We start from the raw sequence: 20318 nt of genomic DNA, 5'->3' as shown, positions 1-20318 counted from the left end.
AAGCCAGGTGCCAGACTGATGACAAAGAAGCCTTTACATGATTCCAGGGCCCAGACATGATGAAGCAGAGACAGTCCACTGCTGTTGTCACATATCTGGTTTCCCAATCCAGAGAGCATATGAGCAAAATAAAATGACTGCTGTTTTATGCCACTACATTTTGTAGTAGTTCATTACCTAGCAATGGATAACAAGGACAACTCCCTATCTCTGCCTAACTTTTTTTCCATAGGTCTTATCATTATCTAACACATCACATATGTTACTTATTTTTCTTTATTGTCCATTTCTGCCTCCTCTCTCCCACTAAAGTGTAAGATGCATGAGGGCAAGTATTTTTGTCTTTCTGTTCATCACTATATTCCCAGAAGCTAGAACGACCCAGCACGTTGCGGGCATGCTGGAAATATAAGTAGAAGGAATGAAATAACAGTCAGAGGATAGATACACAAAATTCTGTGGAGTAATTATTTTGTAACATGAAATGATTACTAACCTGCAAGTGGCACAAAAATAGATTTTCATTAAAACAGGACCAAAACCACAAAAGCAAGGTCATACGATTTCTATCACATTGTCAGTGAATAAACTAAGTTAAAATTTTTATTCTTCTCTAAAATCCAGAGTCATGTAATATATTTCTAAGAAATATCACTGATATGCCATATTTACCAAGAGATTCCAGTAGAAGTTCATTATCATTAACTCACCAGTCGCGGTACCCACGCAAGGGCCGTACCTCCTTGTTTGAATTTCATCTGAGCCAAAGGAGTTTTGCTAGCAAAATCATAGATTCGAACAGAGCCTACAGAAAGACAGTTTTAAAAGAAACAAATATATACGGCATCTTTTTAAATAACCTTGGCTCACTGAACATGTTGAGCATTATAACAAGAAATTTCATAAATAAATCAACTAATAATCTAATAGGCTTTCTTTAGTCAAAAATTTACATGTATACCCTCAACCAGGCAATTTGTAAGTATGGATAATAAAGTAAACAACTGGTGATTGACTGGTGGATTAATTTCACCTTGTATAGCCCACAAAAGATTCACCATGCATCAAGAAGGAAGAAAGAAGGTGATAAAAAAAAAATAAGAAGGGGCGCCTGGGTGGCACAGTGGTTAAGCGTCTGCCTTCGGCTCAGGGCGCGATCCGGGCGTTATGGGATCGAGCCCCACATCAGGCTCCTCCGCTATAAGCCTGCTTCTTCCTCTCCCACTCCCCCTGCTTGTGTTCCCTCTCTCGCTGGCTGTCGCTCTCTCTGTCAAATAAATAAATAAAATCTTTAAAAAAAAAAATAAGAAAGGCATGAATGTGGATAATATCAAAATGAATGGCATTTTTGTGAGTAACTGACCGTGTCCTTTATCTTTCATAATAACCAAGTTATTTAGCTCCTCTCCCCTCCATAAAAACTCACCTCACTTGCATCAAGACGCTTACCTTTTGGAAAAGTTCTCAAATGCTTTTCATCAAACACATATAAAATTTTGTGTGGAAAACAAAACAAAAAAGACCAGATGTATTTTCGTTTAGAGTTCCTACTCACAATCCAAGGCAGTAGTGGCCATGAGGTAAGTGAGGGGAGAGACTGCCAAGGCTTCAACAGCTCCAGAATGGAAGGAGAAGAGGCAGTCTGGATCTTGGGTCTGATAATAAACAGACAGAAATCCTATTAGATCTTAAAGATAAGTTAACATCAAATTAAGGTCAAGTTTTTTTAAAAATATAAATAGAACCCTATAACATACATGTAATTTTATCTGAAAAGAAATTTTTAAAAGTGTAATAGGTTGGGGCCCCTGGGTGTCTCAGTCAGTTAAGCATCCATCTCTTAGTTTCTACTCAGGTCATGATCTCAGAGTGGTGAGATGGAGCCCCACGTCAGGCTCCACGCTCAGCGGGGAGTCTACTTGAGATTCTCTCTCTCCCTCTCCCCCACCCCTCCCCCCAACTCTAAAATAAATCTTAAAAAAAAAAAGAAAAAAAGCATAAAAGGCCAGAAAGAGTGCTGGACTTTGGAATTAGGAGAAACAGTACTGGCTTTGCTCTTGAAGGCTTTCTACTTCTTCACCAGTAAAATGAGGTGATGGCAACTGTCTACCTGTTCATCAGGGTAGCCGTGAGTGTTGCAGGAGATAATATAAATGACAATACCGTAAGTTTATGACAACTGTAAAACAGTGGATAACATTAGGCACTGTCACTGCCACTCTTCTAGTGAAGTTTGCTGAGAGAGCCCCTTTTTTTGTAAAATCAGAGAGAGAGAGAATAAATTCTCAGGACTAGGACATGTTGGGTAAGTTTTTGATGGAAACAATGATCAAATATGGAGAAAGATAAAGTATCTTTTAAAGAAGAACAGATATTTGTTATAAAAAATTAGGGAAAAAATAAAATAGACAACTTACAATATTTGAAAAACTAAGGTCAAGCTTCCATATGGCTCCACTGGCATCCTAAAAAATTAAATACTTAATAATAGTTTATCATTTTTAGCATTTATCAAATAAAAAGAATTTTGTTCCTGTGATCTAGTTAAAGTAAAGGACAACAGTAATACCAAAAGCTTACCTATGTTTTAAAGTGTGACTGAAATTTAACAAAAACAGCTTCTATATATTTTAGAACACACAATAAACAAAGTATTTCCATAATACATACAGTCAGTTTAATATAATAAGAATGTTCATTGGTTGTCTATGTATAAAATACAGGTCAACTAGAATCCAAAGTTCAGGTACTCTTCATTGACCTATTAATAGTAGTCTTAATAGTAAAATGGACTTACTGTGACAATAAATTATGTTAGTATTTTAATTTTATGTCTAGGTAACTTTAACGAGCCAAGACAGAAGAACAAACTTACCTGAGCCAACCAAAAGTTACTTCCAATCTCCTTCATTTTTATCATAGAGAAGAGTTTGACATTCTTGCCTACTTGAAGTTCATTAATGGGCTCAATCTCTAACAATCCAGTATCATCAATAGAATCAGCAGTATCTACTGTCTCAAAATCCCAGATCTTATAAAATAAGAAAATACTTTAATTAATCAGCAGTTTCTGTATTTATATTTCTTATAAGAAAAGGCCCTGACTGATGGCGGAGGAGGACACCTTAGTTTTGTCTGGTCCCAGGAATTCAGCGAGATAGCTATCAAATCATTCTGAACATCTGTGAACTCAATATCTAAGAAAAGAATAGCTGCAACTCTGAATAGAATAGTGACTACTTTCTGCAAGGTAGGAGGTGTGGAGAAGTGAATTCGAGGTGACATATGGGAAGATAGACTGTGGGGGGTGGGGGTGGGAGAAACTCCGTCAGCCGGCTACCAGACAGTGACAGCGCAGTGGAGCACAAAATCAAAACTTTCAGAAGTCTGTTCTGGTGAAGGACATCCCTACCTGAAAGGTCCCCAGGTGGTGAAGTAGGCAGAATCTTAGCTGGGACAGTGTGGCCTCAGGGTCCCTGGGGTCACAGGAAGACCGGGGGTGCCTGAGAGCAGCAGAGCGCCCAAGCATCGGAGTGGGGAAGCCGGCTGCCAGAGAGCCCAGAGGTGGGCTTTCAGCTCATGGTTACCATATATCGTGAACCACGGCAGGGCCGGGCAACTGCTCGCCACCAAGCAGGAGCCCAGCAAGCGGCAGAACCAGCAAGACCCCACTTCTTGCCCGCCCACCCCGGAGGAATAGCCGGGGGTGGGGGGGTGCCACAGGAGTCTGCAGGGTTTGGAGACTCAAAACGGGTGGAGGGCCTGAGGTAGAAATGCTTGGTCACAGGCTAGGTGAGCACGGGGTGTGGACAGACACCAGGGAGACAGGAGGGAGTGACTGCTTTCCTCTGAGGGCACACTGAGGAGTGCGGCCCTGAGCTGGAGATTGGGAAGCCACCATTTTCATTCTTGTTCTCTAAAGCTGCACAGAAAGCCTTCAGGGAACAAAAGCCACACAGAGCAAACCAGAGGAGTCGCTTACTTAGCCTGGCCCCCTGGCGAGGGTGGTGCACTTCCACGTGGGGCAAAGACACCTGCGAATCAGCACAACAGGCTCCTCCCCCAGAAGATCAGCAAGAACATCTAGCCATGACTCAGTTTACTGATCATAGGGAACTGCAAAACTCCAGTGCTAGGGGGAAATTAGTATATAGAAATCATGTCCCCCCCCCCAAGATTCTTTAGTCTTTCAATTTTCATTTTCTCTTTCCTTTTTCAACCAATTTCTTATTTTACCAACTTTTTAAAAATCTTTTCTAATTTACACTTTTACAGTAACATTTTATCCTTTCATTGTATTTAATTTTGTTTTTGTAAAGAAAAACTTATACATACAATTTTGGAGTGCAGTTTCTTCTAACAAACAGACCAAAATATACCCAGAATCTAGTGTATGGCTCTGTTCTCTTCACTCGTCTGATCACATTCTTTTTTTTTTTTTCTTTTTTAAATCTTTTTTCTTTTTATTAGTCTTTTTTAATTTTCATCTTTACAGTTAACATTCCATCCTTTCAATGTATTTTTATTTTTGTATATATATGTAAGTTTTTCTTTCTTTACAAGTTTGAGATGTAGTTTCTTCTAACAAACTGACCAAATTACACTCAGGATATAGTGTATGGCTCTGTTCTCTTCACCTATCTGTTTATATTCCTTCTTTTTTTCTTTCCCCCCCCCCTTTTTTTAATAGTTATAGCCTATCCTTTAACTGTATTTAATTTTATTTTTGTACATATATAAGTTTTTTTTTCTTTACAATTTTGGGATAAAATTTTCTAACAAACAGACCCAAATACACACAGGATCCAGTGTATTGCTCTGCTCTGTTCACTTGTCTGATATATATATTTTTTATTTTCAGGTTTTAGTCTCTTCTGATTTGTTTAGTGTATATTCCTCTGGTGTCATTGTTGCCCTTTTAGTATTTTGTTCTCTCATTCATCTATTCTGCTCTGGACAGAATGACAAGACAGAAGAACTCACCTCAAAAAGAGAACAAGAGGTCATACTGATTGCCAGGGACCTAATCAGTATGGATATAAGTAAGATGCCAGAACTAGAGTTCAGAATAATGGTTATAAAGATACTAGCTGGGCTTGGGGGAAAAGCACAGAAGACACTAGAGAATCCCTTTCTGGAGAAATAAAAGAACTAAAATCTAATCAAGTCAAAATAAAAAAGGTATATTAATGAGATACAATAAAAAATGGAGGCTCTAACTGCTAGGAAAAATGAGACAGAAGAGAGAATTAGTGATATAGAAGACCAAATGATGGAGAATAAAGAAACTGAAAAAAAGAGAAACAGCTACTAGATCACGAGGGGAGAATTTGAGAGATAAGTGATACCATAAAGTGAAATAATATTAGAATAATTGGGTTCCCAGGGGAAGAGGAAAGAGAGAAGGGGGGGCAGGAGGTATAACTGGAGCAAATTTTAATGGAGAACTTTCTTAATCTGGGGAAGGAAATAGGCATTCAAGTCCAGGAGGCACAAAGAAGTCCCCTCAAAAAAAAAATTAATAAAAAGAGGTAAACACCTCGACATGTAATAGTAAAACTTGCAAATCTCAGAGATGAAGAGAAAATCCTAAAAACAGCTTGGGACAAGAAGTCTGTAACCTACAAGGGTAGAAACATTAGATTGGCAGCAGACCTATCCACACAGACCTGGCAGGCCAAAAAAGACTGGCACGATATATTCATGGTGCTAAATGAGAAAAATATGCAGCCAAGAATACTTTAATCCAGCTAGGATGTCATTCAAAATAGGAGAGATAAAAAGCTTCCAGGACAAACAGAAACTAAAAGAATTTGTGATAACTAAACCAGCCCTGCAAGATATATTAAAAGGGATCCTTTAAGCAAAGACAGAGCCCAAAAATAACATCGATCAGAAAGGAACAGATACAATATAAACAGTGACTTTACAGGTAATACAATGGCACTAAATTCATATCTTTCAATAGTTACTCTGAATGTAAATGCACTAATTGTCCCAATCAAAAGACACAACATATCGGAGTGGATAAAAAAGCAATAAGCCATCAATAAGCCATCTTCGAGAGTCTCACTTTAGACCCAAAGACACCTCCAGATTTAAAGTGAAGGGGCAGAAAACCATTTATCATGCTAATGGTCATCAAAAAAAAAAAGCTGGGGTGACAATCCTTATATCAGAAAAATTAGATTTTAAACCAAAGATGGTAATAAGAGATGAGGAAAGACACTATATCATAATTAAAGGGTCTATCCAACAAGATCTAACAATTGTAAATATTTATGCCCCTAACATGGGAGCAGCCAAATACATAAGCCAATTAATAACAAAATCAAAGAAACATATCAATAATAATAAAATAATGGTAGAGGACTTTACACCTCACTCACTGCAATGGACAGATCATCCAAGCAGATGATCAACAAGGAAATAAGGGTTTTTCATAACATACTGAACCAGATGGACTTCACAGGTATATTCGGAGCATTCCATCCTAAAGCAACAGAATACACATTCTTCTCAAGTGCACGTGAAACATTCTCCAGAATAGATCACATACTGGGTCACAAATCAGGTCTCAACTGGTACCAAAAGACTGGGATCATTCCCAGCATATTTGTGGACCACAATGTTTTGAAAATGGAACTCAATCACAAGAGGAAATTTGGAAAGAACTCAAATAAATGGAGGCTAAAGAGCACTCTACTAAAGAATGAATGGATCAACCAGGAAATTAAAGAAGAATTTTAAAAATTCATGGAAACAAATGAAAACACAACTCTTCAAAACTTTTGGGACACAGCAAAGGTGGTCCTTAGAGGGAAATATATAGCAATACAAACCTTTCTCAAGAAACAAGGAAGATCTCGAATATACAACCTAACCTTACACCTAACGGAGGTGGAGAAAGAACAGTAAATAAAGCCTAAACACAGCAGGAGAAGAGAATAAACATTAAAACAGATATCAATGAAATAGAAACCAAAAGAACAGTAGAACAGATCAATGAAACTAGGAGCTGGTTCTTTGAAAGAATAAAATTTATAAACCCCTGACCAGACTTCTCCAAAAGAAGAGAAAGGACCCAAATAAATAAAATCATGAATGAAAGAGGAGAGATCGTAACCAACACTGAAGAAATACAAACAATTATAAGAACATATTATGAGCAACTATATGCAAACAAATTAGGCAATCTGGAAGAAATGGATGCATTCCTAGAGACGTATAGACTACCAAAACTGAAACAGGAAGAAATAGAAAACCTGAACGCACCCACAACCATTAAGGAAATTGAAGCAGCAATCAAAAATCTCCCAACAAATAAGAACCAAGGACCAGAAGGCTTCTCAGGGGAATTCTACCAAACATTTAAAGAATTAATACCTATTCTTCTGAAACTGTTCCAAAAAATAGAAATGGAAGGAAAACTTCCAAATTCTTTGAGGCCAGCATTACCTTGATCCCAAAACCAGACAAAGACCCCAGCAAAAAGCAGAATTACAGACCAGTATTCCTGATGAACATGGATGTCAAAATTCTCACCAAAATACTAGAATATCCAACAGTACATTAAAAGGATTATTCACCACGACCAAGTGGGATTTACACCTGGGCTGCAAGGGTGGTTCAACATCCACAAATCAATGTGATACACTACATTAATAAAAGAAGAACAAGAACCATATGATCCTCTCAATACATGCAGAAAAAGCATTTGACAAAGTATAGCATCCTTTTTTTTTTTTTTAAGGTTTTATTTATTTGTCAGAGAGAGAGAGAGAGAGACCACAAGCAGAGGAGGGGTAGAAGTAGAAACAGGCTCCCCGCTAAACAAGGAGCCTGACGTGGGCAGACATTTAATCAACTGAGCCACCCAGGTGTCCCTACAGCATCCTTTCTTAAAACTCTTCACAGTGTGACATAAAGGGAATATAACTCAATATTATAAAAGCTATATACCAAAAGCCTACAGCAAATATCATTCTCAATGGGGAAAAACTGAGAGCTTTTCCCCTAAGGTCAGGAACATGGCAGGGATGTCCACTATCGCTACTGCTGTTCAACATAGTACTAGAAGTCCTAACCTCAGCCAGCAGACAACAAAAAGAAATAAAAGGCACCCAAATAGGCAAAGAAGTCAAATTCTCACTTTGTTGATGACATGATACTCTATGTGGAATACCCAAAAGACTCCACCCCAAAATTGCTAGGACTCATATAGGAATTCAGCAAAGTGGCAAGATTTAAAATCAGTGCACAGAAATCAGTTGCATTTCTATACACTAACAATGAGACAAAAGAAAGAAATTAAGGAGTCAATTTCACTTACAATTGCACAGAAATTGTAATCGTACCTAACAAATCTAACCAAAGAGACAAAGGATCTGTACTCAAAAAACTATTAGAACACTCATGAAAGAAATTGAGGAAGACACAAAGAAATGGAAAAACAATGCTCATGGATTGGAAGAACAAGTATTGATAAAATGTCTATGCTACCTAGAGCAATCTACACATTCTATGCAATCCCTATCAAAATACCATCAACTTTTTTCACAGAGCTGGGACAAATAATCCTAAAATTTGTATGGAACCAAAAAAGACCCCAAATGGCCAAAGGAATGTTGGGGGAAACAAACAAAAAACAAAAAACAAAAAAGCAAGGCTGGTGGTATCACAATTCTGGACTTCCAGCTCTACTACAAAAAACTGTAATCATCAAGACAGTATGGTACCGGCACAAAAACAGACACATAAATCAATGGAACAGAATAGAGAATCCAGAAATGGGCCCTCAACTCTATGGTCAACTAGTCTTCAATAAACCAGGAAAGATTATCTAATGGAAAAAAAAACCACAGTCTCTTCAACAAATAGTGTTGGGAAAACTGGACAGCCACATGCAGAAGAATGAAACTGGACCATTTCCTTACACCATACACAAAAATAGACTCAAAATGGATGAAAGACTTAAATGTGAGACAGGAATCCATCCAAATCCTAGAGAAAAACGCAGGCAGCAACCTTTTCAACCATGGCTTCAACACTTCTTGCCAGACACATCTCCAAAGGCAAGGGAAACAAAGGCAGAAATGAGCTATTGGGACTTCATCAAGATAACAACGTTTTGCACAGCAAAGGAAACAGTTGACAAAACCAAAGACAAGCAACTGAATGGGAAAAGATATTTACAAAAGTCTTATCAGATAAAGGGCTAATATCCAAGATCTATGAAGAACTTATCAAACTCAATACCCAGAGAACAAATAATCCAATCAGGAAATGGGCAGAAGACATGAATGGACATTTATCCAAAGAAGATGTACAAATGACCAAGAGATACATGAAAAAATGCTCCACATCACTCAGTATCAGAGAAATACAAATCAAAACCACAATGAGATACCACCTCACACCAGTCAGAATGGTTAAAATTAACAACTCAGGAAATGACAGATGTTGACAGGGATGCCAAGAAGGGGAACCCTCTTACACTGTTGGTGGAATGCAAGCTTGTGACAGCCACTCTGGAAAACAGTATGCAGGTTCCTCAAAAAGTTGAAAATAGAGCTACCCTACAACCCAGCAATTGTACTACTGGGTACTTACACCACAGATACAAATGCAGAGATCAGAAGAGGCACCTCCACCCCAATGTTTATAGCAGCAATATCCACAATAGCCAAACTATGGAAAAAGCCCAGATGTCCATCAACAGATGAATGGATAAAGAAGATGTGTGTGTGTGAAATCTTGCTATTTGCAACAACTTAGATGGAACTAGAGGGTATTATGCTAAGTGAAATAAGTCAATCAGAGAAAGACAATTATCGTATGATCTCACTCATATGTGGAATTTAAGAAACAAAACAGAGAGGATCATAGAGGAAGAGAGGAAAAAATAAAACAAGATGAAATCAGAGAGGGAGACAAACCATAAGAGACTCTTAGCCATAGGAAACAAGCTGAGGGTTGCTGGAAGGGAGGGGGGTCGGGGATGGGGTAACTGAGTGGTGGACATTAAGGATGGTACATGATGTAATGAGCACTGGGTGTCATATAAGACTGGTGAATCACTGACCTCTACCTCTGAAACTAATACATTAGATGATAATTAATTGAATTAAAAATTGCAAAAAAAGAAACAAAAGGCCCTGATTTTTTTTTTCAAAAGTCCGTTCTTCTTGCTTCATGCAAATTAGCAAGTAGGTATAATGAGAACACCAGCCAAAACATGACCCCTGGGATATTCCTCTCAATTAGGGATAATAAATTATCAGTTTCCTCTGTATATATGGAGATCAGTGAGAAGATACAGCCTGAATAAGGATTCTAATTTGTCCAACATAAACTTTAGGTCAAGGTATCTGTCAGGTCTTTCTGCATATAAGTGGCCCTAAGGAGTAAATGGTTCGGTTATCCAGCGAGACCCTATAATGAGCTCTGTTTTGATTTTACCAGTGGGCCCCTGGAAAGGGAAATAGGCCTTCTTATTGATTTAAGCACAATCTTCATTATAAGAGGAGAAAATGGATGTAGATGATGCCTTCACAAGAAAATGGTTCTCATAAATGATTTAGACTGTATCATTCAGGTAAGGATTGTTGCTCTGGAACAGGAGAACAGAATGCTCTGGGAAGCATGAGGGAGCACAGTTTCACTTCACCAGGCAGAGAGATTGAGAAGGACTTCCTCTGAGAAGCACCAAAGCCCACCCTCGATGGATCTATTCACACACCACCCTGTTAACCTAGACTCAATAACTCAGCCTTTGGGAAAGTAACTTCAAGGAGGGTTGGTGTTGTCCCCTAGGCTAGCCTCATGGGGGAGAGGCCCAAATCCTAGGTGGAACTAACTCCTGGAAGTTGGGGTCGGTTTTTCCTAAAGGGTTAGATGTAGAGATTTACTGTGTAAAAGACTAAAAAGATTACGGTGAAATTTTAAAAAGAAGCCAGTTTAGAAATTAGTGGTGTTCATGAAGGGACCCTCTGTGAAGTATTTTGACTTCTTTTCTCTTGAGGTTTCCTTCCAGTTGGCATTTTGACATTTTGAGGTGACATTTATCTTGGAAGCATAGTGAATATACTATATGACAAACAAGAGGACATAAAAATTTCCCAGAACGATGAGTAAAATCTAACAAAATTAAATTTAATATGGTAAATGTAAAAATGTATGCTTGGGTTCAAAAAGCCAATGGCGAGAAGACAGAGTGGGAGAGATATGGCTTAAACAGTGTATTAGACACAGTAAGGGCAATAGGTGTCAACACAATGACCAGACTATTTTTAAAAACATAATCTTCCTTCTCACAATAGTACTTCGTAAAGAACGCCCAGATAATACTATGCCTTTCTTATGAAAGGCACCCGTAGGAATATGCCCCAAGAGGACCACAAGGCAAATCCCCAGCCTCAGCAACAGTAGGGTACACACACGTGAGTGGGCCCAATAACCAGGAGCACTTAGATGCTGGAGCAGTGTTCCAGCCCCTCCCACACTATGGAAAGGACAGAGTCTGCAGGTGAGGACAAGTGAGTTCACCAGTGTAAGGAGTAAGGAGAGGGGAGCATCCATAGACAAACCCCATCAGCTCACTTTTCAGTGTATTTCTAATTGGTAACCTCAGTCAAAATTAAGAAATGTTTGGTACTTTTGTCCCTAGAAAATGGCCCATTCATACTGTGTGCTTTGAAAGGACATCTGTATCCACTGTTTATGTTCTGCTAAAACAGGTTTTTGTTTTCTGAAACTACTATTTCAATGACAGAATCAAAATGCCATAAGAGACTATGGACTTCGGGAAACAAACTGAGGGTTTAGTAATAGGTCAAACTGAAGGTTTTAGAGGAGAGGGGGTGGGGGGATGTGATGGGTATTAAGGAGGGCACGTATCGCATGGAGCACTGGGTGTTACACACAAACAATGAATCATGGAACACTACATCAAAAACTAAGGATGTACTATATGGTGACTAACATAACATAATAAAAAATAATAACAAAAGGTGGAAGGCTGGAAGCCTTTGATATTGCTGGTACTAATCAAGTATCAAGGAAACTTACCCTAATACATCCGTCTGCCCCAATGGTGATAACTTCGCCCTCATCCAGCATTATCTGGTTAATGGGACCCTGATGACAAGACTTCCTTGCAGCTCGACAGAGCTCAACCTTGATGAGGCCGCCTTCCCACAACAGCATGTTGCCCCACTCTGACCCTGAGAGCACCTGGCAGGTATGTGGAAAAGAAAGAATGTGCATTAAAACAGACAAACGTGGATATTTATGCCTCAAATGGCAGGTGAGAATTATTTTTATAGATTATGTCTCTTGATTATGAAAGTAAAAAAAAATAAGTATAGAAAAATAAGAAAATATAGAAATGAAAATTCACCACTTCGAAAACAACCACTAATCTCATTTGGATGTATTTATTCCTAGCATTATGCATAGTTTTACATCATGGTGATCAGGTTGTACATTGCTGGTAACTTTTCAAATATACCTATGATAGCTTCCTTTGTATCTCTTAAGGACATAATCCAGGAGTGAAATTACTGGGTCAAAAATTAGAGACACGTTTAAACTCTTGATAGATGAGATTCTACTTTTTAAGATAATATTAAATGTTATGTTTCAAAAGTTGCGAGGCCATTACTGAACTCAGCAGATTATAGCATAATAATATCCAATTTCAAACAAGAATCATTTGGAACCAGCTCCTATTAATCTGTTTAATCCACCACTATCCCCAAGTGTGTACCACCAAACACTAGTTCTTAGGATGTTTAACTGGTATTAGATAATAAGTCATACTAATTAAGTATTGACTCTGTGCCAAGTACTGCTTGAGCATTTTACATACATTATTTAATCCTAAAAACCCATATGAACTAAGTACATTTATTGGGGGTTACCATGTACAGTTAGGCAGGTCGGGTGCTTTATTTTCCCAGAAAAGACGGATCAATACGAGCCCTAACTGTTATTATTCCCATTTTACAGAGGAGAAAACTGAACACAACAGTTGAGTAGCTGGCACAAAATACCCATAGTAGTCAGGATTTTAAAGCAGGAAACTTCACTCAAAAGTTCCTGTCCTAACACTGCCTTAGAAGACATACGCTTGGATAAACAAAAATCAAACAAGTCTCTTTTCTCTAGGACCCCTTGGAGACTTTAACATAGACGTGTTCACTGGAAATCACTGAGAGGAATTTCTAGATACAAAGGAATTTGACCAAGAACGTCTTATTTTCAGAGCTTCTGTGCTGACTAATGTTCCATGAAACACGCTTGGGAAACTCGGATCTAGTTCTTGCCTGCCTGCTCTTCATCAGCATCCCAGTTCCCTCTCACCTCACTTACTCAGTCTTTTCAACCTCCCCAGTCTACTCATCTTATCCACTCTACCTGCTTGACCTATTACTAAACTTCAGCTCACTTTTGATAGTCTTTATTTAGACTTGCTTTCTTCTGTCTAGTGACAAAACCACCAGAAACTACCCATGCCTGGCAGGCATTTCCTTCTGAAAGGTCACGAATGCTTAGCTTTCTTTTTCCATTTGTCCTGAAAAATGAAAGTGACATCTTCCTTCTTGGCTCATCCCCTTGGCTGCAGATTTCCTTCCCCCAATTTGTTTGGCATTTTGTGGCCAGATTGATCATTTGCAACTCTACTCTTGCAATGTATAATAATTGGGCCTGGCTGTTAATCTCTTTATCATAAGACCCAACTATAATTCTCAACTGAATTTCCCACTCTTTCCCAACATGAATGCTCTTTCCTGAGTAGCCCTCCAAATACAGGATATTATTTCCAACTCTAAACATCATTTTATAGCTTTGGATATGTATTTATCTATTTAACCAGCATCCAAGGCTTTTGGTTTCCTCCTATACAACATGATTCCAAATTGAGAATATCTGCTAGGTAGAGGACTAGCCCCTTTGGTTCCTCAAAGTAATATTTGTAGGCTGGCATTTACTTATAATGGAGATAGTCACAAATAATACTATAGAACTCATCCTAATAGGAAGCCAAATACAGTATCAATGGAGAACTGCTCTTACAGGCAATATGCCCACACATTTTGCAAAAGGAAGAGAGAAAACAGAGAATAAACCACCAGATTAAAGTTGCAGTGCATCCGTAGGTGCCACTGTGAAGTGGCTCAGTCTTCCTAAATAATCGGACAATAAAAGAAAAAGCCACAAGTCCGTAAACACCTTTGAGCCAGTAAGTCCTCTTGGAGCATCATGACCAAAGAGGAGGGGCAGATAAACACTATAAACACTGCAACTCCATGATATAATAAGTGACAATATGTCACTATGTTAATATGTTAAAATGCTTGCATACTTTATATGTGTGTATAATATTTAGTAAACAAATCCAAAAAAGGATATTTACATGTGGATTATAATTCCCTAGAACTTTATTAATTAAAATTGATCATCTGAAGAGGTAAAATTAAATGTTCATTATATTTACAATGATAGTATCCACTATTACTAACATTGGCAGTGCTTTTTAGAATGTCTAATGTGCTTTCATATATTTTCATTTTGAAAACATAATTTTATTATTGTAGAATAGTGGCTGTACTCACCTTCCCATCTGGGAGCTCCATGTAACCTTCTATATCAGTAGTGGCTGTTTTGCCAAACCGACCCAATGAGCCCTGAAGCTTGAGACCAGTGAATGTTAGAGCCATTTCCCAGAACCTGCAAACAAGAGATTGAATGAACCTCAAAGAGGATTTATTTTTATTATCACCCAAGTATTTACATGTTTCAGAGTCACATATATTATTTCTTTTATTCATTCATCTAACTAATATGTATTAAGTATCAACTACTTGTCAGGCAAAGTTCTAGGCAAGATGAATTCAGAATTGAGCAAACTAGACAAAATGAATTCCCTGTCTTTGTGGATATTTTATCTTAGAGTCATGCTGTCCTAAGCTGTTGACCCTATCCAAGTTTGACTATTTTAATTTAGATTTAACGTAATGAACACTAAATCAAATTTAAAACTCAGTGTTTCAGTCAGACCAGCCAGTTTCAAGTAGTCAATAGCTACATGTAGCTAGTGTCTACTAGATTGGACAACATAGAACATTCCCATGTTCACAGAAAGTTGTTCTATTGGATAGTACCATTTTAGAAGATGTAAGTTTTCAAAACATTCTAGGGGCTCCTGGGTGGCACAGTCGTTAAGCGTCTGCCTTCAGCTCAGGGCATGATCCTGGCGTTACGGGATCGAGCCCCATATCAGGCTCCTCCGCTATGAGCCTGCTTCTTCCTCTCCCACTCCCCCTGCTTGTGTTCCCTCTCTCACTGGCTGTCTCTCTCTGTGTCAAATAAATAAATAAATAAATAAATAAATAAATAAATAAATAAAACATTCTAATTTACTTTCTGTGTAACTTGAGTGATTTTCTTAACACTGTGCTCTCATTCTCTTATGTATAAAATGAGATTACTAGCAGCACCTTCCTCATAAAATTGTTGAAAACCTCTTAGAACAGTGCCTTGCATATAAAAGCAACGAATAAATGTTGGTTATTACTAACATTTCTTATTAATAGTCTAAGCAACAGTCAGATGATGAAAACATGTAGAAAGAGAATCAGGCCCACCAACTAGATATAAAATAATGAATGGTATCAACAAGCCAATAATATGAAACCAAAAGCTTAAATAACCAACATCCTTCTCCAAGGCTATGATAGGTCCCCTGATCACACATTTCCATATACTCTGTTCTTCTATAGCACTTCACTCATGGAATTTTTCAATTTCTATCTCTCTCCAAAGATAGAATGCAAGAAAATATGCACTTTACTAAATGATGGAAAAATGTAAAAACTAGAAATTTTTAGTCTATAGCTAGAAGATTGAGAATTCCCCCAAATTTCCATTTTAAAATCTGTTCAACTAATCTATATTTCTAATGAATAAGAAGAGAGCCAGGTTTAAATTGTAATAAGAGAAACGTAGGATCAAAATGTCTTTCTCAAAAAGGACACTGAAAATCTAGTTATGAGCAGCTCAAAGGTGGTGGTAGAAGGTTATTAAATAAATGCTTAAAACAGGGTGGAACGAAGACAGAAAAAGACAAAATCGTTCCATCCTGGAAAAGAGGGCAGAGTACAAAAGAGTGAAAAGGACTTGGAATTTAGAGCCAGAGACCTGAGATTAAGAGTAGGCTCTGTTACAGTTTAGTGTTGAGGGTCCTGTGTTAGGAATCATTCTACTATAATTCGTATTTTACAGATGAAGACTGAGTTCAGAGATGTCAAAATGACCTAGCCATCATACAATATTACTGCCACAAATTTAATAGTGGATCTGAAAACACAATATGCCATGTTAGTAAGCATTATACAAACCCCTTTAGGTGATATAAAGCCTATAGGAAGGCAGCAGGCTAAATTTAAAAGCCCTTCTTTTTATCTATCCTGGTTCCAGTAATAAAAGCCCCATATCCAATTAGAAAAGCAGCACTACAGTTAGTTTTGAAGATAACACATTTAAAAATTATCCTAATGTTAACATCAACACAAATGTCTCCAGCTGGTTGATCCTCTTAGACAATATCCTTAATGATAATCTACCCACACCTGTATCAGTCGCACAACCTACTTGATGTGACCCGATCCTGACGTAGTGAGCTGCTCATCATCTTCAGGATTGAAAGTAACCTTAAAAACTTCCTGAGAAAAGGCTTTTGTCCTCAGTATGGGCTGTTCTTCTTTCCAATTCCAGATGGTCAGTGTGTAATCAGGGTTGCTGCCAACAGAGGCTAGCAAGGTACCATTGTAGTTAAAATCCACATAAGCATAGCCCAGCTCAGTCCCATCTGAAAGGATGAATGGGAGTCTAATGAACAAAGGCAACATTTATTTCATTTTCAAAAGCATATTAAAAAAAGAAAAAAAAAGGAGGAAAAGAGAGCAAGCAGCAAGCGAGCACCCTTGGTGATAAGTATTGATGAAAGAATGCCAAGAATTCCCAAAGAAACAATCCAAAATCATGCACCACCCTTGGCTTTAGAATGAATTACATGACGTGAGGGGGGAGAGTTAAGAGATCTTAGTCACATTTTACATGAGAAAAACACTTTGAGAACATTCCATTTTATGAAGTGGGGGAGGGGGGAACAAAATCATGTTGGATGGCGGAAAGATATCAATCTGTAATTAGAAATTTGCCACTGAAAAATTCATTAAAAAAAAATTGAGGACGTTAGGTTTTTGGTTATGCATGTAAGGAGCTTGGAAGTCACCGTTCCATCCTAACCACAAATAAGAAGCTGAACACACTGAAAAATCAACAACTCTTCTTGAATTCATAACTGAGGGAAGGACACAGGGCAAATGGCTGCTCCCAAGATTAGAGAGACTGGCCGGTGAGGTGCATTGGCAACTTACCACAGCAGGAACTCACAAGCAGAAACAGCCAAAACAGCAGAGGGAACAGTGCCGGGGTAGTAAAACCTGAACAGTTTTAACTGAAGAATTCCTGGAGGCTCAGTGTGGACAACTCTCAGAGTTAAAAACTCCAGGGGACCCAGTCATAAGCAGGCCCCAGCTATATTGTGAGATTTATTCCCGGGAGCTTGACCGGAGCTCCCACAGTAAATACCTAGAAAAACCCCTCAGGCTTTCAGCCGGGAGAGGCGGAAAAGGAACCATTTTGAAACATACCAGAACACTCCGTTCTTCTTAATAAAGCCTGTCCTCAGGAGAAACTAATTAACCGGAGCCTAACTAGTCTGGGGAAGGAAATACCCAGCTTTAGCCCCTTCTAACCTTCCTGTACCACCCGAGGGCAAGAAAACAACTCAGAAACATTTGTGAAGTTCAGTCCAGAGGCAGAGGCTCACTAAAAATTTGAGACCTAATCAGAGAACTAAAGAACACTCCCCCTCCCCCACGCCTTACTACCAAGTTTTAAAAGGCCTATTTACAGCAATTATTTTTACCCACTACACCATGTCTGGCTATCAAGAAAACCTTACAAAGCATACCAAAAGGCAGGAAACACGATCTGAAGAGACAGAACACGCATCAGAACCCGATATGGCGCACCTGTTGAAATTATCAGACTGGGAATTTGAAACAACTATGATTAATATGCTAAGGGCTCTAATGAATAAAGTAGACAATGTGCAAGAACAAATGGGCGATGTAAGCAGAGAAATGGAAATCCTAAGAAAGAACCAAAAGGAAATGCTAGAGATAAAAAACATTATAACAGAAATGAAAAATGTCTTTGGTGGGCTCATTAGTCAACTGGACACAGCTGAGGAAATAATCTCTGAACTACAGAATTGATCAATAGAATCTTCTGAAAACCGAGGAGCAAAGAGAAAAAAAAAAACAGATTAAAAACAGAATAACTAAAAACTATAAAACAACTAATAATGTAATGTATGGGAATGTCAAAAGGAGAAGAAAAAGAGAACGGAACAGAAGAAGTATTTGAAATCGTAATGACTGAGAATTTCCCCCAAATTAATATCAGACACCACAGATCCAGAAAGCTCAGAGAACACCAACTAGAATAATGCCCAGAAAACTACAGAAAATGAAGATAAAGGGAGAACTCCTGAAAAAAAGCCAGAGGGGAAAAACAGCTTACCTACAGAGGAATGAAGAATTATATCCAACTTCTGCTCAGAAAACCTTACAAGCAAGAAGAATGGACTGAAATATTTAAAGGAAAGGAAGGAAAAAAACCCACCAACCCAAAATTCTGTACCCTGAAATTATCCTTCAAAAGTGACAGATAAAGACTTTCTCAAAGATTGAAGGAATTTGTTGCCAGGAGATCTGCTTTGCTGAGAATTTTCCAATAAGTTCTCTAAACAGAAAGCAAATAACATAGGTCAGATAACTCATAACTCAGATCTACATAAAGGGATGAAGAGGACTGAAGGAGGAGTAAGTGAAGGTAAAATAAAACACTTTTATTTTTCTTATTCTTAATTGACGTAACATATAACAGTTTGTTCAAGAAAACTACAAAACAGTATCTGTCATGAACATAGACGCAAAAATCCTCAACAAAATATTAGCATCTAACAATGTACAAAAACAATTAGATTATTATTTTGTGGCTATCAACAAACTGATTTTAAAGTTCATACAAACAGGCAAAAGACCCAGAAATATTAAGTGAAAAGAACAAAGTTGAACTGATAATACCTGACTTCAAAACTTCCTATAAAGCTGCAGTAATAAAGACAATGTGACATCGGGGAAAGAATAGATAAATAGATAAATGGAACAGAATAGAAAGCCCAAAAATAGACCTACAGGAATATAGTCAATCGATCTTTGACAAAGGAAGGAAGGCAATATAACAGAACAAAGACCGTCTCCTCAACAAATGGCACTGGAACAACTGGACATCCATAGGCAACAAATAAGCAAACAAGCAAACAAATAAATTAATGTAAACATAGACCTTACACCTTTCACAAAAATTAACTCAAGATGGATCATAGTCCTAAATATAAAATGTGAAAACATACAACTCCTAGAAGATAACATAGAAGGAAACCTAGATGACCTTGGGTATGGTGATCCCTTTTTAGATTCCACACCAAAGACAAGATCCATGAAAGAAATCATTGATAAGCCAAAATTCCTTAAAATGAAAAACTCCTCTGAGAAGGGTAAGGTCAAGAAAATGACAAAACAAGGCACAGACTGGGAGAAAATATTTGCAAAAGGCATATGTGAAAAAGGACTGTCACCCAAAATATACAAAGAACTCTTAACACTCAACAATAAGAAATGAACAACTTGATTACAAAATGGGCCAAAGACCTTAACAGTCAACCTTACCAAAAATATGCAGATAACACATAAACATATAAAAAGACACTCCACATCCTATGTCATCAGGGAAACACATATTTAAAAACTGAGATACCGCTACACACCTATTTAGAATGGCCAAAACCCAAAACCACTGACAAACACGGAATGCTGGCAAGGATGTGGACAACAGGAACTCTCACTCACTGCTGGTGGGAATGCAAAGTGGTACAGCCACTGTGGAAGACAGTTTCTTACAAAACTAAGCAGACCCTTACCATAGGCTCCAGTAATTATGCTCTTCGGTATATATCCAAAGTAGTTGAAAATTTATGTTCACACAAAAACCTGTACTCGAATGTTTATTGCAGCTTTATTCATAATTGCCAAAATTTGGGAACAACTAAGATGTCCTTCAATATGTGAATGAATAAACTGGTACATCCAGACAATGGAATATTATTCAGCACTAAAAAG

The 20318-nt window shown here is 37.9% G+C and overlaps 1 protein-coding gene across 5 annotated transcripts in view; it reads right to left on the bottom strand.

Annotated features, from left to right (window-relative positions):
* CFAP44 (cilia and flagella associated protein 44) overlaps positions 1 to 20318 on the bottom strand; it is a 148018-nt gene that overhangs the window by 101691 nt on the left and 26009 nt on the right. For all 5 annotated transcript variants that reach the window (XM_057306749.1, XM_057306750.1, XM_048215189.2 and 2 more), the window contains 7 exons: positions 16657 to 16873; positions 14619 to 14733; positions 12070 to 12234; positions 2876 to 3031; positions 2418 to 2465; positions 1556 to 1655; positions 711 to 805 (listed from right to left, as the gene is read on the bottom strand). In XM_057306749.1, coding sequence (XP_057162732.1) covers positions 711 to 805; positions 1556 to 1655; positions 2418 to 2465; positions 2876 to 3031; positions 12070 to 12234; positions 14619 to 14733; positions 16657 to 16873 — 896 coding nt within the window. The remainder of the gene's footprint in view (positions 1 to 710; positions 806 to 1555; positions 1656 to 2417; positions 2466 to 2875; positions 3032 to 12069; positions 12235 to 14618; positions 14734 to 16656; positions 16874 to 20318) is intronic.

This window comes from Ursus arctos, unplaced genomic scaffold (genome assembly GCF_023065955.2).
Source record: "Ursus arctos isolate Adak ecotype North America unplaced genomic scaffold, UrsArc2.0 scaffold_4, whole genome shotgun sequence".
NCBI lineage: Eukaryota > Metazoa > Chordata > Mammalia > Carnivora > Ursidae > Ursus > Ursus arctos.
The sequence above is the reverse complement of the archived record's forward strand: the minus strand, read 5'-3'. Positions and strand labels throughout refer to the sequence as shown.